The sequence below is a fragment of the Pleurodeles waltl genome, chromosome 7, assembly GCF_031143425.1.
Source record: "Pleurodeles waltl isolate 20211129_DDA chromosome 7, aPleWal1.hap1.20221129, whole genome shotgun sequence".
NCBI lineage: Eukaryota > Metazoa > Chordata > Amphibia > Caudata > Salamandridae > Pleurodeles > Pleurodeles waltl.
In genome coordinates, this window is record NC_090446.1 from 334908626 (window position 1) to 334935550 (window position 26925).

At 43.7% G+C, this 26925-nt stretch overlaps 1 protein-coding gene across 1 annotated transcript in view; it reads left to right on the plus strand.

Annotated features, from left to right (window-relative positions):
- The window catches only part of FAM83D (family with sequence similarity 83 member D), a 45475-nt gene extending 18903 nt beyond the window's left edge, over positions 1 to 26572 (plus strand). The window contains exons 2-4 of the mRNA XM_069243782.1: positions 14779 to 14946; positions 23041 to 23165; positions 25121 to 26572. Of these exons, the coding sequence (XP_069099883.1) occupies positions 14779 to 14946; positions 23041 to 23165; positions 25121 to 26123 (1296 nt within the window). The 3' untranslated portion in view covers positions 26124 to 26572. The remainder of the gene's footprint in view (positions 1 to 14778; positions 14947 to 23040; positions 23166 to 25120) is intronic.
- Positions 26573 to 26925: the final 353 nt, after the last annotated feature.

Here is a 26925-nt window from a genome sequence, read left to right on the forward strand (position 1 = left end):
ACTGGTGCCTCTTCTTACACATCTTGGTGTTTTTTACAAGTTTATGTATGCAACACACTTCACAAGAGTGCATGGTGACCATACACCCTATCGGCAGTCATCAGAGTGTGGCCTGGAGCCACCAGGGCCATGGGAGCAGAAGGCACAGAAGAAATCTCGCCCCCATTAAGACGGCAGCACAGAAGCTGCACAGAATATATCGCAGCATCAAGGGAGGAGCAGCATCAGAGTGGAAGTAATCAGAGGCCCAGCTCTGGCCCTGTGAGGCCGCGAGGCACACAGAGGTTCAGCGTGGTAGATGAGGAGTGGCTGAGGCCAGGCGAAGGGTCAAGGTGCGGCAGTATGCAGGGCCCAGAATGCCCAGAGCCCTGAATCCATCAAATTTACGACCGACATCACCTGAACACCAAGCCACTGAAAAACACAGAGCGCAAGCGACACCACGCTAGATCACCCATCTTCTAGGGTATAGAGGAAACAGACCACGCCCAGTGAGACGTCAGCAAGGATCTTATGCAGAGCCTGAAATGAAGGTAAGGGAAGGAAACTGAAGGTGAGGGTGTACGTTGCTTGACCTGTAAACTCCCCTGTAGATCTCAACAGGGCCACCCACCCAGCCCGGTTTTGGGCAGGCAACTTCAGGACTCGAGGCGCTAGACACAGCACAGTGGTCATTGACACCAACCCACTGGACGTGAAAAACCTTAGCGTCAAGCTGGGTGCACAGGGTGTGATCACCGTGCTATCGCAGGGACCGGAGGATTGAGCCAGAGTGCAGAGATGGGCAGACTAGGTTCTGGTGCTATCCGCTACTCACATGAGCTCTCCCGCCCTGTCCTGCCCGGTTTAGTATTCTGGAAGTCATCATTGGGAGTACCTTAATCTGCGCTCCTCTACTACGTCTTCTCCTTCCACCATCCTCAGCAAGTCAGGAGGCAGGAGCAAGGAGCGATCTGTAGCTGATCGGCACTCCCCGGTAGGGTGAAATTGTGAGGGGAGGCCATGAGGACCCACAGTTCCCTCCTTTTGAAGGCCCAAAAGAATTAAATGAGAAGCGTGAAGGCAGCCCCACACAAATTGGGGGGACACGCAAAAGGGGGAAGGTAAGGTGCTCCCCCAATTCTACCCCCCTCCTCCTACCGCTGATACAGGAAGCGCTACAGACACAAGGGATAAAGGACACAAAGGAGATCACCCCTGAGGATTACAAGCCGGCACAAGGGAAAGATTCGAAGGGAGGGAGCAAAGGCATCTGCGGGTACTTCACGCCTCTGGGGAAAAACGCCAGCCAGAGAACTCTTCCTGGAGGGGTAGTCCCAAGATCACACACTGGCTGGAGATCTTTTAGTAATAGTGCAATCACTCTGGGCACCGCCAGGGGGAATTTACTGCAAGCAATACAGCACAAGAGTCAATGCCGGAGCTTTCAGCATCAAGCGTACCTTCCTGTCAAAATGTTCAGTGCAATCAGATCAAGCAAGCTATGCACTCTACTCTGTCGTAGGAGTGGGCACTCCCCCTGTCCCCATCTATAGTTATAAAGAGTAGAGGCATGACCCCAGAAGAACTCACAACCAAGGGCCAATCCATGGAAGGGAGCTTGGAAGGAAGCTTGGATAACACGGCTTTTGAGTCACCAAACCCAAGGAAGAAGCCAACTAGCCTTTGCTGGGATGCATCCCTCGCACAGGAGGAATTATAGAAGGTCTTCAAGAAAAAAGAGGAGCAGCGCTAAATTATGTCCTCAATAATGTCTGAATTAAAACAGGAATCAGAACAGTGGAGAAACAGTGGGCAGCGTTCCCGAGGTCCACATGGCCCTGAGGTAATGAACACCCAGCACAGAGGAGTGCCTTTAGTAGCAGCTCAGGTAGAGGAAAGCCTAGAATGGGCCTTAGGTGGAACAGTGAAAATCTCAAATAAGGAGCACCAAACAGAGGAAAGACCTTTTATTCCCATCTTATCCAGGAAAAATAAAAAACGCTTAAGGAAATTGCATAACAAGGGACAGAAAAATAATGACCCACAGCTCCTCAGAAATGGTAGACACTGCGCCCCTTGTGGGCAACTCATGCAAACGAGCTGTCAAAACATGGACATGAGAGAGAGCACGTCTCCGACTCAATTAGCAGGTACCAAGAATTCGTCCACATTTGGGCTGCTGCTGATCTCACTACAAGGTAACAAACTTCAGAAGCAGCAAGAGGAAGCAGGAATGGCTATATCTAGAAATGAGAGTTCTGGTTCCTTTGACTTAGCAACCATAATAGGCGAGTCCGGTGGGCCACTACAAAATTGCTCAAGGCAAGAAGTCCGTCTGCAGTCAATACCCTTGGCAACCACTACTCAGACATCTATGTCTGGGACCATTCAAAATAGGAGGAGACCAAAAAGCTGTCATCATTACGGAAGCACACCCACAGTCAACAAGGTTTGTGAAGTCCAGTGAGTTTGGTCAGCATCCAGAACTATAAGAGACCTCCTTTCAGTCAACTCTTCCCGAGTGGGAAGGGAGCCAGGGAACAAGAGAGCAGCCAGATGGCCCCACTTCCGTGGGAACGTTATCCTGGGCTCAAGATCTATGTGGCCCAATGCTACTCCTCCAGATCATCAGCTCTGCAACTATTCTACAAACCAAGTGCCCATTGCGGAAGATCAAAAGGCAGTCATGAATGTCCCAATTACATCTTCCCTACATACTACAGCTGGCCAAAAGATGGTAATAAATCACTCACTGCCCTTAAAAGACAGGGGTGCTCATACTCTAATTTTCCACTCAACTAACAAATCTCGGGGTCCTTGAGATTTGCCTAACAGAAGCAACGTCATGAACATCTGTAACGCTACACAAGGATTAGAACAAATACTCATCAAAGATTTAGAACATGTAGACTTTTTAGTGCTGGAAAAGAGTGGGCTACACAAGAGCACTGAAGTTTGATTGAGGGGCACAGAGATTGTGCAGCGACTGGTGTAGAAAGAAGAAGTTTTCTTTTACTGGTGAAATGAGCTAAAGGAAGTTAACAGAGTAAAATACCTAACCTTTCTCATCCCACAAAGTGTAAACGAAAAAAGTGATGATGTCTTGTCAATCAACGCCAGGACAGTCAGTAAGAGATCAGAGGTGTACTGCGCCAAGGGTGTATCGCCTGCCTTTATCATGGGGCTGAGAGAGTTTGCAATCTTCATCACTTAGGGATACCCAGGGATAAGATACTGCCAGGAAGTAGGCCTGCAAAATGAGGAAGTATGTAGGAATGAATTTACCCAACTTCGCTTATGACACTGCACTGTTCTACTGGGATGGTGCCGCAACCAGTACTGCCAATAACTTTCGATATTCTAGAACTCCAACCAAATGCAAGCTGGGAAACTTAATATCCTGGAATGTTGCTGGGGCTAAATCCAAATCTGGAGCCTTTCTTGAGACTTCAACAACATTTGTTTGCAGGAAACCTGGAAAGAAGCTGAAAATCCGCTAGCTGGGTTCCAAGAATTCTTAAGTCCGGCTTTAAAAGCAAAGTCTAAAGGGCACCCAAAAGATGGCTTATCTATTTATATAGCTACAAGCAAAATCTTCAACATAAGGAGTATCAACCTGCAACCAGCCCACATGCTAGCAGTTATTATCGAAAATTGGTTAGTGGAACAGACGTCAATGACTGTCATAATAATAAACATCTACATCAATCACAAATCGGGCCATAAGCATCACCTTTTAAACATTACGGAAAATGAACTGCTAAGAGCCTCATATGGGGAAGCCTCCTGACTCATCACAGGATACTTTAATCTAAACATGGCTAACCATAGGTAAAGAAGCTTTAGAGAAGATGCTTTGGATCAGAGTCTGGGTATCCCGCCCCAAGTATCATGCTTCAGGAACATGCATAAATGTGATCATCCTCTTGTACGAGTCTTAGAGGCACTAGGGCTGAGGGCCCTTAATTGTTGATTCCCTAAAGACTGTCCAGTGAATCAGACTCACAAATCAAGGAAATTCGCATCCACCCTAGACTACACATTTGTCTCAGTAGCTATTTTTAAGCATTTCCAGAACTTTAGAGGTGAGATGCGAAAGCGACCACCACCCAAAAATAATGTAAATTGCAAATAATAATCATTACGCGGCACTGTTGAACAATGTTGGAGAAGAGGACCCTGGAAGCCACTTACATCGTATAAGATGGTCCAACATGTGAATGGAAAAATATGAGCTATGGAAAGCCAACTCACAATCTGCTCATGTGGCCCAGGCGAACATAATCACAGATTGGGAGGTAAAGTTGTCATCTCTAAGGAATCAGCTAGGGCCCAATCAACGGCAGAGGGCCGGCTCATTATCAGGTAAAAAACAATGGTTCACACAAGCCCTAAAGCAAGAAAGGTAACAATTTAACAAAACAGCTAAACTCTTAAAGAGGCCACACTTTGACAGTATCCATCTCTGCTCCTTTCAGGAAGTAAGGAAGAATTATAAGAAGGCTTATGGAAAGCAAAACAGGCCCACATGACCTCAAAATAGATCAAAATGATGGAGGCTTGTAAAGAAAAGAACAGCCGGCCCCTGTGGTCAATTATCAATCAACTGGAGGGAGGAGCGCAGGAATCCAAAGTAATACAGTGCCGGAGGAGGAGTGGATTGAACATATCTCTAAACTATACCACAGTCAACAGGCAGCGGAATTGCCATCTACCTCAAGCAGCGAGTCTGTCCCCTTGACTTTTGAAGAATAAAAAAATGGGCAACTTCAAAGCTGCAGAAACAGTGGGGCCCCTGGTCCAAAAGGCCTCCCTGCAGGTGTCTTCTGAAGTAGCCAGGTCTGCAGAATTTTTAATGCCTCTGTCTCAGAAAATAAGACTCCTGACTGTTGGAAAGGGGCAATCTTCCAACCAATCTTCAAGAAGGGCCCTTATGGGAGCCCAGACAGCTTTTGTTTGATTGCACTCCTCTATTGACGCAAAGATATTTGCGTATCTCCTGCTAGAGGACCGGAAAGACTAGGCAACTAATCTAAACCTAATACCCCTAATTTAAACTGGCTTCTGCCCCTCATCATGCACTTCTGACAACCTGACAGCTCTAGCCATGTTAGCTGAAAAATACACAAAAAAGAAAATGGCTTTGTATACCTGCTTTGTGGACCTCTCCAAAGCTTTTGATTCAGTCAATCTGCACAGATTGTGGAGGAAGCTAGTGGATTTCCATATTCTGCCAAAGTTGTTAAAAGGAGTACAGCTTTTATACTCTGAGAACAGTGCAGGGGTTAAAGTATGTGGTAATGGTTAGGAGGCTGGCCTGGCTTGTAGTGGGTACCAGAGGTACTTACACCTCGTGCCAGGTCCAGTTATCCCTTATTAGTGTAGAAGAGGTGTTTCTATCAGCTTAGGCTGATAGAAGGTAGCTATGGCAAAGCAGTTTAGGCTGAACTAGGAGACATGTAAAGCTCCTACTATATCACTGGTGTCATATGCACAATATCATAAGAAAACACAATACACATAAGTACTAAAAATAAAGGTACTTTATTTTTATGACAATATGCCAAAAGTATCTCAGTGAGTACCCTCAGTATGAGGATAAGTTATATACACAAGATATATGTACACAAACCAAACTTACGTAAGTAATAGCAAGAAAAGTAATGCAAACAGTGTAGAATTACAATAGATTGCAATAGGAACACATAGGTATAGGGGCAACACAAACCATATACTCCAAAAGTGGGATGCCAACCACGAATGGACCCCAAATCTATGTGAGCTTGTAGAGGGTCGCTGGGAGTGCAAGAAAACTGTGAGGTTTAGAAAAATAGCCCACCCCAAGACCCTGAAAGGTAGGTGTGAAGTGAACCTACTACCCCCAGAGAGCACAGAAGTCGTGATAGGGGGATTCTGCAGGAAGTACAAACACCAGCAATGCAACAACAGTGGATTTCCGGACCTGAGTACCTGTAAGACAAGGGGACCAAGTCCAATAGTCGCGACAGTGTCGAGAGTGGGCAGGAGCCCAGGAAATACCAGCTGAGGGTGCAAGGAAGCTGCCACCGGATGGAACAAGCTTGGAGTTCTGCAAGAAAGAAGAGAGCTAGGGACTTCTCCTTTGGAAGACGGATGTCCAAGCGTCGCGATGAAGCTTGCAGAGGTGACCGCAAACAAGCCTTGCTAGCTGCAAGGGTCGCAGTAGAGGTTTTTGGGTGCTGCTGTGGCCCAGGAGGGACCAGGATGTCGCCACTTGGAGGAGGAGGAGACAGAGGGGGCACCCAGCAACTCAGGGAGCCCTCACAGAAGCAGGCAGCACCCGCAGAAGTAACTGAACAGGCACTTGGAAGAAAAGTGAACCGGAGTCCACCCGAAGTCACAAAAGGGAGTCCCACAACACCGGAGTCCAACTCAGAAGGTTGTGCACTGCAGGAAGGAGTGTCGGGAACCAGGCTTGGCTGTGCACAAAGGAAATCCTGGAAGAGTGCACAGGAGCCGGAGCAGCTGCAAATCATGCGGTACCCAGCAATGCAGTCTAGCGTGGGGAGGCAAGGACTTACCTCCACCAAACTTGGACTGAAGAGTCACTGGACTGTGGGAGTCACTTGGACAGAGTTGCTGAGTTCCAGGGACCACGCTCGTCGTGCTGAGAGGGGACCCAGAGGACCAGTGATGCAGTATTTTTGGTGCCTGCATTAGCAGGGGGAAGATTCCGTCGACCCACAGGAGATTTCTTCAGAGCTCCTGGTGCAGGGAGGAGGCAGGCTACCCCCAGAGCATGCACCACCTGGAAACAGTCGAGAAAGCCGGCAGGATGAGGCGATACAAGGTTGCTAGTAGTCGTCTTGCTACTTTGTTGCGGTTTTGCAGGCGTCCTGAGCAGTCAGCGGTCGATCCTTTGGTAGAAGGTGAAGAGGGAGTTGCAGAGGAACTCTGGTGAGCTTTTGCATTCGTTATCTAAAGAATTCCCCAAAGCAGAGACTCTAAATAGCCAGAAAAGGAGGTTTGGCTACCAAGTAAGGAGGATTGGCCACCAAGAGAGGTAAGAGCCTATCAGAAGGGGCCTCTGACGTCACCTGCTGGCACTGGCCACTCAGAGCAGTCCAGTGTGCCACAAACACCTCTGTTTCCAAGATGGCAGAGGTCTGGGACACACTGGAGGAGCTCTGGGCACCTCCCCTGGGAGGTGCAGGTCAGGGGAGTGGTCACTCCCCTTTCCTTTGTCCAGTTTCGCGCCAGAGCAGGGCTGGGGGATCCCTAAACCAGTGTAGACTGGCTGTGCCCATCAAAGCATTTCCAGAGGCTGGGGGAGGCTACTCCTCTCCAGCCCTGACACCTATTTCCAAAGGGAGAGGGTGGTACACCCTCTCTTAGAGGAAATCCTTTGTTCTGCCTTCCTGGGCCAGGGCTGCCTGGACCCCAGGAGGGCAGAAACCTGTCTGAGGGGTTGGCAGCAGCTGCAGTGGAGACCCCGGAAAGGCAGTTTGGCAGTACCCGGGTACTATGCTAGAGACCAGTGGGATCATGGAATTGTCCCCCCAATGCCAGAATGGCATTGGGGGGACAATTCCATGATCTTAGACATGTTACATGGCCATGTTCGGAGTTACCATTGTGACGATGTACATAGATAGTGACCCGTGTACAGTGCATGCGTGTAATGGTGTCCCCGCACTCACAAAGTCTGGGGAATTTGCCCTGAACGATGTGGGGGCACCTTGGCTAGTGCCAGGGTGCCCACACACTAAGTAACTTTGCACCCAACTTTCACCAGGTGAAGGTTAGACATATAGGTGTCTTATAAGTTACTTAAGTGCAGTGGTAAATGGCTGTGAAATAACGTGGACGTTATTTCACGCAGGCTGCAGTGGCAGGCCTGTGTAAGAATTGTCAGAGCTCCCTATGGGTGGCAAAAGAAATGCTGCAGCCCATAGGGATCTCCTGGAACCCCAATACCCTGGGTACCTCAGTACCATATAGTAGGGAATTATATGGGTGTACCAGTATGCCAATGTGAATTGGTAAATTTAGTCACTAGCCTGTTAGTGACAAATTTGGAAAGCAGTGAGACCATAACCACTGAGGTTCTGGTTAGCAGAGCCTCAGTGAGACAGTTAGGCATCACACAGGGAACACATACAGGGCACATACTTATGAGCACTGGGGCCCTGTCTGGCAGGGTCCCAGTGACACATAGACTAAAACAACATATATACAGTGAAATATGGGGGTAACATTAAAGGCAAGATGGTACTTTCCTACATAATGGTAGAGTGACTGCTAAAATCCTTATAGACAGCGGTGTCAAGCAAGGCTGTGTGATAGCCCCGATGTTATTTAACTTATATTTGGCTGATCTGTGCACACAATTGAATACCTCCAGCTCCCATCCTCCCAAATGAAGCCAACAATCAATAACATCCCTATTATACCCCTTGCGACATTGTCCTACTGAATCTTTCAGGCACTGGTCTTCAAAAGGTTCTAAATAGCTTTGACCAATATAGTAAGATAAACGAGCTGTCGGTGAATCTGGAAAAAACTAAGGTAGTCATCTTTGGCAAGTGTGTAATTAGGATAAAGGAATGGCTCTGTGGAGGATCGGCCAGTAGGCAGAAGCGGCAATTATAAATACGTCAGCATCTGGTTTCAAGAGTGCCTGTCTCATCGCCTGCAGCTGAACACCTTGAAAGCAAGGATGGCGTCCCAACTTGCATTCGTCCAAGCCTTGGATATAAAATTTCAAAGTCCATCTTGGAGTCCACTTCTTACAGTGATCAACGCAGAGTGTCAGTCCTCCCTGGCATATGGTTTGGAAATCTATCCTGCAAAGTTTGAGAATTTTATGAACACTGCCCAGAGCAAAGATTTCGTCCCCTTGTTCTCCCTGTCTCACAGTTCTTCACCAGCGCAAATCAGATTGGAATTCGGATAACAAGAGCAAGCATTAGTACAAGAAGGGTCTCCCCTCAAATATGCTTCTCTGCTAAGACAGGCACAGCCTAATTTACTAAAGGCATTGATTTGGAAAAAATAAGCATTAAATTGCTGAATTGTTCAAATTTATGGTCTAAGAGAATTGCTTTGGCAGTAAAGCACTTGCAGGTAGATGACATGTGGCACAAAAGGTTACCGCACAAACTCTTTAAACAACTATTAAATAAACAAATCAAGCTGCTCTCCTGGAGCAAGGATAAATACAAATTCAGACTATGAGCTCATTTTTGGATGACCATTAACACTTACGGGTCTCCAGTAGCACAACCTTATATGGTTACATTATTAAAAAAGACTTTAAAAATAAAGGTGCTTCACGCCAGACTCAGCCTACTCCCTTCTTTAGATGCAGCTCCAAATGGCTCAAACCCTTAAACAGTGGGGGATGTAGGCTATGTGCATACTCAAGGCACCTTCTTTGCATATGCCCTGCACTATTACTGTGGCAAAAAACTGTACCTTAAAAATATTTTTAACACCAATGGCATTAGATCATGCAGTCATGCAATTCTGTTTTGCCTGAAAGAGCTGACACCTCAACATATGGCATGTTAAGCCAAATTCATTTTCAAAGTTGAGCATATCTTAAGGAATGTGACAAATAATAAGAAGGAAGACCGAGCCCAGCAGCTCTGCGACTTAATTACACAGGGACAGCCCTATTCACAACAGGCACAGTTCTTTATTAAACATCCGACTTATTTATGTCTGCTAGACTCTTGTGTATGTACCACAAAACAGTAAGTTGCTTCTCGCAGAACCTCAAGAATGGCATGGAGCTTCTGTGTATCTTCTCATCACTTTAGTCCCCATTATGATACATACCACAGAATCTGTATCTGGGTGGCTATCACGGCAACATTGATTTACATTTTTTCTTATTTAACTTTTACTGCAGAAATTAGTCTTTTAGATGTTACGGTGCTTTTTGAATGTGAATTATTTTACCTTCTGCACCTATTGCAATGGTTTTCATTAATTGAGCAAGAAATAAACAGCAACAACTCTACTACGTATTGTTCAATCCCTGTGAAAACCAGGACAGACAGGAAATTAAAGGATCAGCTGGCTGGTCTTTTATGGTTCATGGGAAGTTAAGTGGCAACTATGCAAACCTGATGCTGCAGTCTACTGAGACACTGACTGGTAGGGACTCAAAGTGATCTGACATCACCACTTCTTTTCTGATCAATGTCCTTTTGTGCACGCTCTTTTCCTGACTCTTCATTCTATCTATGCCTCTAGTTCCCCAGACATACTCTTTATTACTGATGACATCTGTACATCTTCGCTGCACAATTCTTATGCCGTCTTTCATCTCTAACTGTTGTAACCTACCTCCTTATGTCTCGCTCCTCTCTTTCCGTTTGGCTTCGTGGGTGCTGTCTTTCTCTTTGGCATTTTGTAAACTGTCTCCCCCCTCGAATTCCCATGTTCCACTGCCCCTGTTGATTTCGTATGCATCATCTTTACAGGAGACTTTTCGTTGTATCAACAATGACCTCTGGTAACTGGACTTTACTTATTTTGTTTCGTGCTTGTTTTCTCCTTTGGCTTTTGTGTGCTTTATTCCAATTTGAACTCTGGAACATTGTTATCCCTCTTCATTTTTCCATGCACAATATCTTCCCCACTTCTGTCTTGCAGCGCCGTTCACCTTTGGCTTCTTTTACTTTGTCTTCCCTCTATATTTCTTATGCATTTTTCAATCCTTCCCTCTAGGGCACTTTCTTTCCTCTTTAGGTGTTGTTCCTTTCCTTTATTTCCATCAGATTACTTACGTGCTGGAGTCTTCTTGTGAACTTCCCATTTTAATTTTTAAGTCCTATTGTCCTTGATTCTTTATGTGCCATCTTTACTTGTGATTTCTTGTGCTGAGTTCTTGTACTTCCCGTCTATCGTCTCGTGACTGTCTTCCCCCAGGCTTTTATGTGTTCTATGTTCCCTTTTGACCTCTTGAACACTGCGGTCCTTCTTGTTTTTGCTGTGACCGATATGCACCTATGACTTGAGCACCGTCTTTGCTGACTTCTTGTTCATAGTCTTCCCTCTTAATGTCCGTTTGACTTCTTGTACAGGGGTGGCTCCTCTGCTATGGCAGAGGAGCATTGCCTCCCGACAACACCCCCCGCCAGCAGAAGCTGTTTATTATGTTTTTACTGTAAAAGGGGCGCAACCACGTATGTGACAGGGACAGAGGGTGAGTGCGCATGTATGTTTGGCCCACCAAACATACAAAGCACACAAGGTGTTCTCCAACCTGGCCGCGGAGTGCACGGTTGGTTGGAGATAGCAGGTAGAGACTCCCACTCTGCCTCGGGGCACCTAGCCCAGTCCTAACGCTGCTTTCATGCTGCCAGCATCAGGTTTTAGTATTGAACACAGGGCAGAATGGAGCATGTGCCTGGAATGCAAGACCGGAGCAGTGCAGCCCCTTGCCACGCACCGCCCCTTTTCCCTCCTGCGAACCGCGGCTGTTCTTGAGTAATGCCTTCCACATTAATTTTTTACAGACCTTTATCCTTTTTTCCATCTTACTTCTTGAGCACCATCTTCTCAGCTGTCTTTTCAGACCTCTTGTACATGATATTTTGTGCATTGTCTCTAACTACCTTTTCCTGGACTACCACTCTGCAACTTTTGTCCTGCACTTCTACCTGAGCCCTCACATCTTTTCCTAATCCAGTCTGACATTTCCCGATGGTCTCCTTAACTTAGGCACATTTTTCTTTCCTTTGTTGGGGTAATATTTGCTAGGGCAACGTGTTTCAGATGACTTATTTTTCATATCTACCTATCTACGGTATGAGTCAGCAAAGCAGAAACAGTCTTCATCCTCAGGTCATCAGTCGATCAGCAAAGCATCAGTCTCTCAGTTAAAGAGTATGAGCCCAATGACAGAATGAATCTCAAATCTGTCCTAAGGTCTCTTCTTCTCTCAATATCTGAATAAGTCTCTCTAGCTCTCAAAATCGGGTCTCTGAATTATTCTCCTCTGACGCTTTGTTATATCAAAGTCACCTAAACTGTCCCCTAAGTCCCTATTGGTCAGTTAGTCATATGTTTATACTTTACCCAATAATATTTCTATACCAAATCTATGAATTCTAATATTTCTCTATTCACAAGCAGTTGATTGGTTCACTTTACGATGTCCTCATCATCCGGTACGTCAGGTAACAATATTGTTGCATCTTCAGCTTCAGTCAGTGTCTTCATTGTTCTGATCCTAGGAAAATACATCTCACACACATTACACATAAGTTGTTATACTAGCGGGAACATCATCTCCTTGCAGTCGGCTCTCACGAAAAGCTTCTGTTAAGCACTTTTAACAAGATAATGGACATTTCACAGTTTAGTTTACTCTGTCAGCATTTTTATTAACCGCTAAGAAATAAAGCTTCTGCATGAGGCCTGGCAAGACTGGGCCAAGACACCCGCTAAGTTAAGGCCTACAATTAATAAAGCTAGAGCACACTTCATAACCCTTAATATGACATATTACTACATTAGTCTAGTACATATTCAATATTTCATAAGTATTAACCATCAATTAGTGCATTTTGTGAAAACTGGTGGCCATTCTTCAAGGTCACATTTTCAACTGCATGCATTATTTTTCTACGTTATTCATTATCTACATAAACTCATTATTCAAAATACATAAACATTCATTAATAATTTCTAATTAAAACACCTGCGCTAGCAAATGTGAATAGCTCTAGCATATTTTTTTTAGACCTTTATTTAAACATTTTTACCTATGAGAGGTACAAGTACACTGAACTGGTGCAAAGTCGAAGGCAGCAGGAATCCTTGTTCAAAAGTAACCGTGGTTACGATGAACAGTCAGGGACTGGGAAAGGGGTGTGGAGGTTGCTTGCTGGGGGCAAAAGTAGGGTGAAACAGAGAAACCGTGCACAGAACAGTTGACTTAGGGGAGGGAGGGGGCTCTAAAATATGTTAGAATTAATTCACTTTTTATAGCATGTATTATGTCGCTTTTTTGTATTCAAACATAAAATGTGGAAAATAAGTCCCAATACTTTACGGTACAAAGAACAATGACATCTCTACAATGTATGGTGAAGAGATATTGCTATAATATTATACGAGATGTAGCTGCACGTTAGTCAAACTAAAAGAAAACAATATACATCATGTTAAGTCAACACTCATCTCCTGTGCAGAACAGTCTCCAATTCACAAGTCTTAGACCTGGCCCTTGGTAGAAACCCATAACAAGTCACAAACCACACTACTCTACTTTAGAGCTGAACCACAAAGATTTAATAAAGCTGGCATTATGCACACATAGCTCACTATAATCAAAGCCATTAGGGGTATTTTAGATGATCTCAACCAACGTTCCTGTGGTCTTACAAAAAAAAAACACTGTTAGACCCCGGATTTGGTTACCTTGTACATTTGAAACCTTTGTTTTACCTTGGCACTTATTAAATTGATGATACAAGATCGAAATGTACTTTATGAATACAATGCATTTCCGTTCGTTTCAACTCATAAGTGTTTAACAATAACATTCTACATGATCATGGAGAAAATAATCTCTCCATGAACACACCGAGAGACGGTGATGATGGTGTTAGCAATGACAAACACAATCAGATGCAAAAGATGCAGATGCAAATGATGTAACATGTATGCCCTGTAGTGAATTGTGTCCTGCATTGATAAAAGAGCACTATTATGTGTGGATGTTAACATTTTATATCTCCTAAACAATGAGAATCAGTTGCCCTGATAAAGCTGCTGTAAAATTATGAAAATTACTCGCGTGTTATGATAATTATTAGTAGAAATCAAATGAGATAGAATAAAATAACAGAAATTTACAAACCAAGTCGCAGGATTTTAGGTGGTCATTATGAACACGGCGGAAAACAACCGCTGTGTTCATGCTGGACGTCAAAACACTGACCACCAGCGACCCTGGAACCCCGCCGGCCAAATAAAAAACATTGTTTCCGCCCGCCGGCTCACAGCAAGGCCTGGCTGGGACATTGACGGCAGCTTCTCATGGAGCCGCCGTCAATGCCTCTGTGCGGCAGGTGCAGTTGCACCCATCGCGCAGATCTGCGCGACAGGGCTCTGCACAGGGATCCCCTGCACTGCCCATGCAATGTGCATGGGCAGTGCAGGGGCTCCCCCTCCGCCAGCCTTTTCCTGGTGATATATCCTGCCAGAAAAAGGCTGGCGGGAAATGAAACAGTTTCCGCAGGGTATCGCCGCTACCCTGGCGGATGCTGTTTCAACTCACCGCCAGGCTGCCTGACGGCGGAAGCCTGTCGGTGGGTGAGGGCTGCCGCTGGCGCCACTCACTCAAAATATAGCGTTTGGCCCGCCATGCCGGCTGGCGGTTTCAGCCGGCTTGGTGGGCCAAACCGCCAAATTCGTAATGAGGGCCTTAATCTCCTTAGGACCCAATGACAGTAGTTACCCCTCACTTCAATGGACAAGAACTTTGAACTACTTCTCCCTATACAGCCACTCTTTCCAAAGTCAACTGAATGGTAGATTTTAACTCCCTCTCTTCATTTCGTGCACAATAATTTTTTACTGCAGTTTTCAATGCCTTGTAGACATTTTGGTGGTAGCTAGGCACTTCATTAACATATGCATTTGTGTTTTTTAATCCAGTTGATTAGAGGACAGCTCAGGCTGGTGTTGCACTTCATAATTCATTAGGGAAGAAGCAAATTGATAAGAATGGCTGCAATCGGCTTGGAAGAATGCAGCTTGGTGTAACATGATGTTTAATTTCCCTTCGCATAGGTTATCGCAGTGGTTATGGATTCTTTCACGGATATTGACATCTTTAGAGACATCCAGGATGCCTGCAAGAAACGGAGGGTTCCTGCGTACATCCTATTGGACCACTCTGCCCTTCCCCAATTCTTAAAGATGTGTGAACACCTGGGTGTCTCTCCAGAGGAAGAGAGGGTAAGTGCTGACATAATAAAAAGCGGCTAATTACCTCACAATGCCATAACATTTCTTTTGTTCGATTACTAAAACCATTTTCTCTGATGTTGACAGTGGAAGAAGAAGCAGGTACAATTCAGATTTTCCTAGCTTTAGTGAAGGAAAGTCTAGATTTTATTAAAGACACGGAGGCGTATAATACTTCCTTTTCTTGCTTTAATCTTAACAGCAGCCAAGATAAACAATATTACAACAAGAACTACGTATCCCATGAATCAATGAAACAAGATGTCACACATGAAGTCACAAAGAAGTTACCAATAGCAAGCCAGCAACCCCAATAACTGTCTTAACTGCAAGCAACAAGCCTTCTTTTCTTGCAAGAGCATGTCAAGGGAAACAAAACAATGGAATAATAACCAGTACAGTGGAAAATGCCATCAATAGAATAAAAAAGTATTTCGCAAAGTCCAGAGCTGAAGGGGAAACCAATTCGGCTGGTCCACATAACGACATGAAGGCAAAAACCGATCTCCATAAAGAGTAACAGATGCAGAGACTTCCTGAGGAAGAAACTAGGTGGTAGAACGAACATCCTCATGACGAAGCGAGTGGTGCAGGTGAAGCCGGCACTGGAATAGAAATGGGAGTGTTAAGAAAAGCGGTGGGATAATACTCGCCTCCATGTCTTTAATAAAATCTAGACTTTGTTTCACTAAAGCTAGGAAAATCTGAATTTTATTACAAGACCAGAGGCTCCTATTATGCTTGTTTAAAGCATGGTAATAACAGATTCGTCAACAGTAGAAATTGGTTTATAATAAAAAGTTCTAAAAGTGGAAACATTAGACCAGTCTGCTGATCTAAGAATGTCCTCCAAACGAGCACCGGCCCAGAGGGCCATAGCACCTCTGGCGGAATGAGCCCCAAACGAACAGGTGTCAATGCCCGCGAGGGTCATAATCCGCTTATCCCAACGAGCAAGGGTAGGGAAGGGACGGGTTTATGAGGTTTGAAAAAGGAAATCAGCAACTGGGGAGAGGAGGACGTTCTTAAATCCACAGTTTTTGCTATGTAAACTTTTAAACAGTTACCAACAAGTTTAGGATGTGAAGCAAAGTACTGGTAGTGAACCATGGAAATATTTGTTTTCGTTCTTCTATGAATTCTGAAAGACACATTAGTAGGAGAGAACTGGACAGAGGATACATCTAAAGCTCTAACATCTGAAACACATTTCAAAGAAACCAAGCATAGCAACATTGTTAACTTTGCCGAAAGGCATTTCAGAGAAAGAAATTTGTTATCGTGCCAAGAATTAAATGAATTCAAAACCAAATTCACATCCCATAAATGATTATATCTAGAAGCAGGAGCATTGGAAAATCTTACTCTCTTCAAGAGACGACACACCAAAGGATGTTCACCGACAGGTTTTCCATCTATTTGAATATGCTCAGCAGAAATAGCAGCTCTATAGGTATTCACTGTTCTATATGTCTTACCCTGGGAGGCTAGAGAGGCTAAAAAATTAATGACTAAAGTCACATTGGCTGAAAAGGGATTTGAATTCCTGTCCAAGCACCAGCTACTCCAGACCAACCAGGCGGACTTGTAAGCCTTAGCCATTCCCGGTGCCCAAGAGTGGCGGATATACAGGGCAGCTTCTTCCGAAATTCCGGGGGTTCTCCAGGCTGACCCGAAATCTTCCATGCCACCAGACTTAAAGTATGATCGAGAATCATATTGTGAGGACGACCCTCCAGATCGAGAAGGAGCTCGGGAAAGGTTGGAATTAGAAGCAGAAAATTGATTGGCAACTCCAGAACCGAAGGGAACCAAGGCTGCGTTTGCCAAAAGGGAGTTACTAGCACCAGGGAAGCTCGTTGGCGATGAACCTGGGCCAAGACCCTGGCTATCATCATGAAAGGAGGAAAAGCATAATTGAGATGGAGAGACCAATCTTGGAGAAAAGCATCTGTAGCAAGAGCTTGAGGATCCGGTCTCCAACTGTAAAACTTGGGAAGGTGAGAATTCAAACGAGAAGGGAACAGATCCACCGTCATGACACCGAATTTAGAAGAAAGTTTGTTGAATATGAAAGGGTGGAGACGCCAATCGCTGGAATCTTTTAGATGTCGAGAACACCAATCTGCTATGGTGTTCAGTTTGCCTGGAAGATATTGCACTCTGACTGACAATTTTCGAAGAAGGCAAAACTACCAAAAGCTTTTGGCTAGATCCGCAAGAGGTTTTGATTTCGCTCCTCCAAGATGATTGATGTATTTTACCGCAGAAATATTGTCCATCTTTAAAAGAATAGTGCAACTTACCTTGTCCTTTGCGAAAGACTTCAATGCAAAGGAGCCTGCAAGCATCTCTAAACAATTGATGTGCAGTGCAGACCCCTTCCCTGATCATACGGCCCCAGTCGAGACGTTGCCACATCTTGCGCCCCAACCTGTCCGACTTTCATCGGATTCTAATACTAGATCTGGGGCCTAAGAGAAAATTGCTCTTCCGTTCCATGCTTCCAAATGACCGAGCCACCACTGTAACTATGCTCGAGAGTCCTTGTCCAACTGAATTATATCCTAATAACGAAGACCTTTGTGATGATGTTGAATCTTCAACCTCTGAAGGGCTCTGTAGTGTAATGGACCTGGAAATATGGCCTCAATAGAAGAGGCCAGGAGGCCTACAATTCTTGCCAGTGATCGAAGAGAGAGAACGGAAAGATTAAGGACTTGCCGAAGTTCATGTTTTATACAACTCACTTTTTGTTGGGGAAGAGGCAGGGATGTTGTTTTGGAATCTATAAGAAACCACAGGAATTCTACTTGAGTTGAGGGAACAAGAGAAGGCTTCTCCATATTTACTAGAAAACCTAGGGAATGCAAAAGATGAAGGCAAATGTGCAAATGACCTAACAGGGCGTCCTTGTTCTGAGCCATAATGAGAAAATCGTCTAGATAAATGATCAGTCTTATTCCCTGAGCTCTTAGATGAGCTACCACCGGTTTCATCACCTTTGTGAAACACCAAGGAGCGGAAGCGTGGCCGAAAGGAAGAGCTGTGAACTGGAAGATTGAGCCTTCCCCCTGAAATTGCAGGAATCTTCTGTAAAAAGGATGGACAGGAATTGCAAAATAAGCGTCCTGGAGTTCTAGACGAACAAACCAATAGCCTTCCATCAAAATGTCTCTGAGATGGAGAATAGTCTCCATTTTGAAATGATTGTAAACTACATATCACTGGATGAAACTTTTTGTTTTGCTTTTGGACCAGAAAAATGGTACTGAGAAACCCTGAGGGGTGAAAGCGTGTTTCCTCTATTACGTTCTTTGAAATCAAAGAAAGAATCTCCAGAATGATTAAGCAGGTTTGTTCCTGGGAAAACCTCAGAGGGGGAGGAGGACGAGTCTGGCGGGTAACTTGATAAAGGTCTATTCAATACCCTTCAATGGTTTGAAGAACCCATGGATCCGCAGTAATTTAGTTCCAGTTTGAAAGAAAATGTGCCAATCGACCTCCCACAGGAAGAGGGACAAAATTTTAATTTCTTTCCTGAGACCTGTCCCCCTCTTTGACGGTAGCCTCTGCTCCTGAACCCTCTTCCTGTTTGAGGGTAGAACTGAGGTCTGTATTCAGGGGAGTAGAAAGAGGAGCCTCTGAGGGAACTGTCACCACGGAAGGCGAAGCGTCCGGTAAAGCTGTTCCTCCCTTTACCGGCCCTGCAAAAAAACCCGGATTTGAAAATCTTCTTTAATGAGAACTGAGTACTTTTTCAGAGTCGCGAAGGTAGGAACTTATTTACTCAGTTCTTTTATAAAAGAGTCTCCAAAAAGAAGACCATTGGCTTGCTGACCTTCCTCTCTGTAAGCAGGGCTGCCCAACTTAGGATCCATTTTTAGCAAAAGACTTTTACGCCTCTCCTGGGAGATAGCGGTGTTCGCATTGCCCAAAATGCATACTTCCCGTTGGGCCCAGTTAGATAGGGTAAGTGGGTCAATTTGTGAGCCTTCCAACCTAGCCTCCTCTGCCAAATCAAGAATTCTGGTCAGAGGACCCACCAGATCTAAAAGCCTGTCCTGGCAAACGGACCAAGCCCTATCGACCCCTTTTTGAAGGTCTTTACCATATTTGGAAAAAAACAACACCATATTAGGGTCAATAACGGAAGTGGAAGGGACAGGGACATTCGGAACAAAGTTTATTCCTTGTGGATTTGTCCAAAGAATGTCTTAAATGAAGTGAAACATAATCCGCCACATGTTCAGACGGGAACCATTCAGTGGAATTCGGATGGTGTATTAAAGTGGGATCAAACATTGGTTCCCCCAATCCATCAAGAACAGTAAAATCATTTGTATTAGCAGAAAGATCCGAATCAGAAAGATACATTTTTCGCCTTTTCTCTAGAGGCCCTTGCCAGAGGTCATCAAAACCCTGGGTATCATCGTCATACGGGGGGAAGGACCAGAAAGTTGGGGAGAATCTTCAGCGTCAGAAACAATTTGTACTTTGGAAAGAGTACCCTTCTTCCGTTTATTCGCCTAAGAAACGTTAGAATTTTGGGAAGCCAATTTTTTAAAACATATTTCTAATTTTTGTGACATCTGCAGCATGGACGCTGACACAGCCTGTTGAACAGAATCTTGAATAAAAGTATTGAAGTTGGCGTGAAAATCCTGAATATCAACATCATTAGAAACTTCAGAATTATTCTTAGACATCCTTAAATGTCCAAAATAATTACAAGGGACAGGAAAGCTCACAAATCGAAAAAAAGTAGCTGAAAGGTAAAAATAAAATGCTACGCTAAATTTAACCCAGTAAAGAAAGGGTTAAAAATATGTCTTGGGTAATGGGCGTGGGCAGGGGAGTGTAAAAGGATGACTGACCACTCCCCTAACACCAAAAAAGGCTAACCAAGGAGGGACACACCCACAGACTCCGCCCGAAAGAGGAAATTGAAGTCTGGGCAGAACATGTGGAGAACGCGGTGCCGAACCGCCACTTCAATAAAGAATGCCCCTTGGAAAAACACGAAGAAAACACTGAGAAGGCGCACTGCTGAAGCTCGATGTGAAGCCAGCGTATATAATCGCTTGACTGAGGCGCGTACCTCAGAACTTTGAAAGGAAAGGGAGAGCCGAACGTTCTTCCAGAACGTTCGGCTCTCAGAATGATGAGCAAACAAGACGCTCGTATCACTTCAGACAACAGACACAGATCACCAATGAAACCATACAGAATAATAATAATAATAACAATAATAATTATAAAATTACAAAGAGTATAATAATAATAAACGTATGAAGAAATGTATAATTTATCTTGACTGCGAGCAGCAAGAAAAGAGGGCTTGTTGCTCACAGTTACGATAGTTATTGGGGTTGCGGGGTTGCTATCGGTCATTTCTTTGTGGCTTTGTGTGTGACATCTTGTTTAATCGATTCATGGGTTATGTAGTTCTTGTTGTAATATTGTTTGTCTTGGCTGCTGTTAAGATTAAAGCAAGAAAAGGAAGCATAATAGGAGCCTCCGGTCTTGTAATAAAATTGCTTGTGCTTGCCTTCTGAAATTTTTCTATAGTCTAGTCTTTCTCTCTAGTTGCTCCATAACCGCTAAAGGGAGTGATCGCTTCAGAGTAGCAACACAATGGTTAATTTAAAGTCATTTTGAAACTAATATTTACAATGAACGGATATATACAATTCACATAACAAGACCACAATAGAAGACTGAAACTCATTACAATGGGTCGCTGAATAACATCTGATCACATTGCCATTTTCTCTGTCCCACACTGTTTTGTTCATATCATTGTTGGATATAACTACTGACAGCTGTGAGCTCTGTGCTGCCGACACTTGTTTTAGTCCCATCTTGATTCACAATACATTTGTGTACAGAAATTACAGCTTTATTGTGGTCCTGTTATATATGCCTGAAACATACCTTAATAATCGCTTATGTGCATATGATTCCGGCCCATTTTAGTTCACTGGCCTTTTTATTATTATTACTTTTTCAAAAAACTCCACAAGTATCTTTGTGCTGCTGTTTTTCAACTGTTTAGTGACCCAGTTTAAACCTTCAGGATAAAAAGTATAGATACCTGAATCATAGGCACACTTCCTAAATAATGGTGTGAATAGCGTGTGCAGTCTTACTCATTCAATGTGACTCTTGGTGGTATCTCAGATCTAGACTCTGATACCAAACAAGTCTCATTTTACCTCCCTCCTATCTCAGTTCGACTCGTTAAAGTTGTGAGGTTGGTCCACAGTTTGGCCGGAATCCCAAGTAGTCTTTAATAAATATATGAGGATTTTCTTCTACTTATAGTACTAACAATTTCAGCTAATATTTGGGGGGTGGGAGGAGTTGGGGGGTAGGGTGGGAACAAACAATTTCTTTCCTGCTCTATATTTCAGATTTATTTTGCAAAAGCTCAAGAAATGTCACTTCCAATGAGATATGACTTCAAACCCTTATAGCCTTCATCTTAGTATTCAGATTGCAATAAGGTGTTCGGTGTTTTGTGTCAACAAGCCAGAATGGAGAGGACGCAATTTATTTTTATTAGTAGTCAGGTTCATTTGGAAACAGTTTGTCTTTCCCTTTCACTGACATGCAAATGCACCTTTCTCGTGAGCTACAGTGATGGTGAGTGTGCGTAATTGCGCTTTCTTTTCAGTGTCAAAATTGGACACAAAAGCTGTATGTATGTTTGAGAGTGTATCTGACAGAACAGAGTATTTCCTGATCTTATGACTGTATGGATGGTTGCTAGGTTGTTACAAACTTTTTCAAACAAAAAAATCATTGAGGTAGTGCATGATAATTGATAAGATTGCTCATCCCATGTCACCCATTGACATTGATTTTTTTCGAAGATTCAAAGATACCTCCTGCTCAATGCTGACACACCGGGAATGGTAATACTATCCCAAGAGTACCAGCTGTACCAGTAAGATGGTGGTACTTCCGAAACAATGAAGTAGGCATGATAGTATTGCCGTTTGTTATGCTACTAACACCAGACGAGTGGTACTTCATGAATATGACCTTCATCATCGAGCCTGAGATTAGAAAACACAGTTTTGGTAGTGGAACTACCAGTGCCACTATCTACTGCCAAAGGGGATGCTAAAGTACTAACCTTCAGAGTCAGAATTCAGTAGCACCTCATCACACAATCATTCAAGAGGTGCTGCTGCTTGGTGGTAAAGCTAGCAGTACCACCTCTATGACACAAGACCCACAAAGAATGTAGATGTGTTGGTGTCAAACCTCGAAGATCATTGTGTTTTAAATATAAATTTTCGGTGGCAACAGGTGAGATGCATTTTTGCGGAGAGATGTGGCCTGGTTTCCTGATCCTAAAACCCTACAGGAAGTCTACTGAAGTAATCTCAAACCCGAGAACATACATACAGGCATGTTTTGCACACAACTCATTTCTCTGGCAATGGGAATATAAAAACATTATATATCTGGTGTTTAACTGTTAGCTGTAGCTTGCACGTTTATGTAATCTCCCGCACTTATTTCTCAGAAGATGTCCATTAGTGGAAGCAATCTTTACTCCATTTCAGACACACTTAAAGGGGACAGAGAGAATGACGTAGTTCGGGGTTTGTTCACTTCAATAAGCCTTAAAAGCACAATAATATCGTAGAAGACTTGCTGGCACCTCGGGCTTCTCATTTCTTGCGACATCACAGAGCCCATTCTTTATATTACCAAACATGCTAAAATAAGCATGCTTATTTGTAAAACCCTGTACCCAGCCTCGCCATTTTTACTATCCTTCTGACTAAGTAGCAGGGGGTGTCTGTCCGACTGGGTTCACATTTACTTGTGTATATTTAATTTTACTGCAAATTAAAGGTGTTGCTTGTCTTACTGTATACATTTATACTGCCTTTATTGTAGCACTCACACAATCCACTGTAATTATTGCTCACAAAAAATATTTAAATATAAAAGTTAACAAGTGCCTGCCATTTGTGAGATAATGAATGAACACTCAATATTGTGTTGCTTGATTTGTAACGCAGGTAAGCTAATTGTTTTTTTCAACTTCTTTGCTTTGAACAGCTTTTGAGAGTTCGGACCATAACTGGAAACACATACTACACCAGGTCAGGAGCGAAAATAATTGGAAAAGTCCATGAAAAGTTTATCCTGGTTGATGGGATGAAAGCAGCTACAGGGAATTACAGGCAAGTCAAAGCACCAGACTGAAACATCTGCTTGTGTTGTATCCCTACCAGCAGGAAAAGAGAAGGGAGTTGAGGAGTGGTACTTTCCTCAGCTCTGCAAGCTGTTATTTGCTGCTTTCAATGTTATTGTGCCTTGCTCTTGTAGATGCATGAAGTGTACACAGTACCGCAGAATATAGTAGGGTTAAGTAGGTTAAGACCAGTGTTGACATTCTCTTTAACCTGAGCTAGAAACCAAAGTGTTTGTTCCCTCTATCCTGGAACAGCATTGAGACATTCTGTTTTCAAAGCACGCCACCATATTGCCTATAAACCATTTTATTCACTGGCACCCTATACACAAATTCTCCTATTTTCCTTGTGTTCCAAATCTCACCTGTGCTCACTGTTAGTCAACAGTCTCTGCCAATCTATTTGGCCAACCCTGTCCTTCTGGTCTGATTACCAGCCTAGAACGTTGGCAGGCCAGAAATAAACCAACCTAGTCAAACTTCTGCATTCTGCAGAAGCCCACCTCATGTGCTAGAATGAAATACCATCTATGTTGTTTCTCTCTGCCTCTCTCTAAGTCATCGCCAAAACTAGAGCTGAGGCTTACAATCCTTAATGTATTTTACATCAGCATAAAAGGACACTTGGTAATGTCTCTGACCAAAAGTCACTGCACAGATCAAGCAAGCTGATGGAGTGGAAAAATCTTTTTGTGTAAATGGGAGAACGCAAGCACCCTACAGTAGCTTGGCTTTATTTCGAAGATCCCATAGTCATCTGCCAGTAAAAACGGTTAGTGATTTCCTGTACTGGCAGACTTGAGCAACAGTTAGCCCAAGTCAAAGTTTACCTGTAAAATGGAGTTCTAAGCACCCATAAACATCTGACTAAAATTAAGTAAAACATAAAGAGTATGCAGTGTTTGTAGAGCTCAAATTTCACAACGAGGGGGTCTCTTGGTGCTAGTGACTAATTGTGGATGTTTACTGTTGCTCAACTCAACTGTACTCATTTGATCAACCTTAAAAAATGAAGCACAGATTAGACCTGTCAGCATATTATCATGTGATCACGAGATCCAACACAGTTACTGGTAATGTTTGCATTATTTGGATGAGACGCTTTAATGGATTAATGCAGTAATTTTCACAATATAAAAATCTTTACATTAAATATATATTTGGCTCCTAGTTTAAGAAAATAGGGTCGAGTGGAAACCTTTTGAGGGTAGTAACTTTATTAAGTTACTTGATTGTGACAATCTCGTCTAGTGCCAATTTGTTAATTTCTTAAGGTCCTGGGATCACAAGCGTGGCCAGCACCTGCCATTTCCAGTTACTTTTTACAGATCAATTAAACAATCTCCAAAGTAAGCCGGAATGCATTTTTCTTTCAATGCGCAGTTTTTAGAAAAGAACTGCCATTGAGAGCTCAGGAGGAAGAGGTCTGGAGCCATATCTTCACAGGCAAAAACTTTATTAAATGTGCCTGCTGGTTGTAAAGCAAATTCACTTAACCCTTAGCTTACTATTTTAATTTAGTACCGCTTGAAAAAAAAGTGGGCAAGGTTATCCTCTTTAGTTTTCTGAGCTATGTTGTCTGAAAATAAAACACTCACTCTGAGAACTATTGCTTAAAGGAATACACCTCGCACAACAGGCTCCCAGGTCTGCGCTCCTCCAAAAATGCCCATCATGATACTGTCCCTGACGATTTAATTCCACATGTGGGGATCATGGGTTCCTCAGTTCAGCCAAACTTCAGCTCCCACATGGTACTGCATATCACCTTACGATTTTTGTGCCTCCGTTAGATCAACTGGCACTTTAAAACCAGTAGCTTGCTCTTGATGAAGCAATAATTTCAATAGGGCACATCATGTTCTCATTTTAATGGCGTATTTGGATAGTTTGTTAATGTAATGTATCTTAAATCCATTATAAAGACTATTTTTGTGTTTGCAGTTTCACCTGGACTGATGGCAAATTAAACAGCAGCAACGTCTTGGTGTTGTCAGGCCAAGTGGTGGAGCACTTTGATCTACAGTTTCGGATCTTGTATGCTCAGTCAAAGGCTATTAACCCTAAACTAATTGTCAGCTCCAAAAGCCTTGGAACGTTCGAACACTTGGTGGGCAGAAAACTACCACCTAGGCCGTTTGTTATGAGTAACTTCCTCAAATTGGAAATGGCCAAGTTATCGAGCACCCCCAAAAGAACTGAGGAGCAGCTTGCAAAAAATGTGGAGAAACAATCTTGTGTGTCTGACACATCTATCACATCCGTTGCTGGAGAAGAAGAATGGCTCCGTGACCGTGATCTTGCCTTAGACTTAAGGGAGACTGCCACCATATCCACACAAACAGAGCCATGGGAAGAAGGGTCCCGTGTAGAGGTTTCGAATGCTGGAACACAAACAATGGTGGCTACCATGACAACAGCTACACAGACCCATGTAGTAGCCAAAGAGGTTAGCACACAAACGTTAGTGCAGGCCAAAACAATCACAACCCAGACAGAGATGGATGAGGGCTTGAAATATTCCTTGGAGCAGAGGAACCGGAATATTGAGCAGCCCCAGACATATGGGAGGTCATCAACAGCCTCCTCTTCCTCCTCTTCGTCTTCATCAACTTCTACCATAGGATCAACCAGCTCTACCAGTTCACATTCTTCCCTACAGTCAACAGACTACGTAGGATTTGGTAAATACGCTGGGGTCCATCAACGAGAGTACACTTTACGAGACTGTTTTAAGAAACTAGCCAAAGAGAGGCAGTATCACTACACCACCATCCGTTCCAAACTGGACCACATGGTGTCTATACTCTCAAAGCGGAACCGCATGGCTGATACTTACTTGGGCCACAGCCAGACAGCTGCTAACTACAACCTAAGGAGAAGGAATGAGCTCCATGGTAGCTTTCTCAGCCTCAGGGATGTTCCGTTCTATGCATCTGGCCAGTGAACACTGGCCAGTTACACTGTACTAAAGAACGTTAACACTCCAGAACATGTCCTTGGCTGCTGCTGCTTTCATGATGCTTACTACAAGACTTCCATATGTTTGAGGGACCGCCTCTAAAATAACCATTTGTACTCCTTCAAATTAGGTTTTTGGACTTCCTTTTACAGCGTGCCTTAAATTGAAAACTTTATGCACTGATGTTGCAAGGACGTGTTTCAAGGTGTAACCAAGACAGACTTGGCTATATACAGCTGCCTTTTTTAGATAATTGTCTAAAGTAGGTGGGAACTTTCTAGATCGTCAAAAGTGTATTTTAGTTTAAATAACTGGACATGACTACACTTTACTTATTACATGATAAAAAGTTTAATTATTTGTTTAAAGCCTTTGAAATATTCTTGGTGTGCCTTAAAGTAAATAAACAATTGCCTGGGAAAGGTGGCGGGGCAGATCTGTTTTTGTGAATCATCTATTCCTCTGACCAGCTCTTAATTAATGAGAGTACTGCAACTCCCACAGCTGAGCTGTTGCGTCCTCCCCTGAATGCTGAAATATGGCTGCCCTACCAATATGGAGAAAATGAGAATGGCAGACTTGGTGTAATCTTTTTCTTTCTCTCTTTATAGCAGAAATCAGTTCTCAATTGGCGGTCTACATAAAAGATGGTAACTGGCGGAAGATGATGGGAGGAATGCTTGCAAATAGTCTAATCACTGGCAGTCGCTCAGGGCAGCATTCCAATCCATCATTTTTCACCCACTGTCACCAGACAAATGTCTGCCTTATGCATATCAGTACAGAC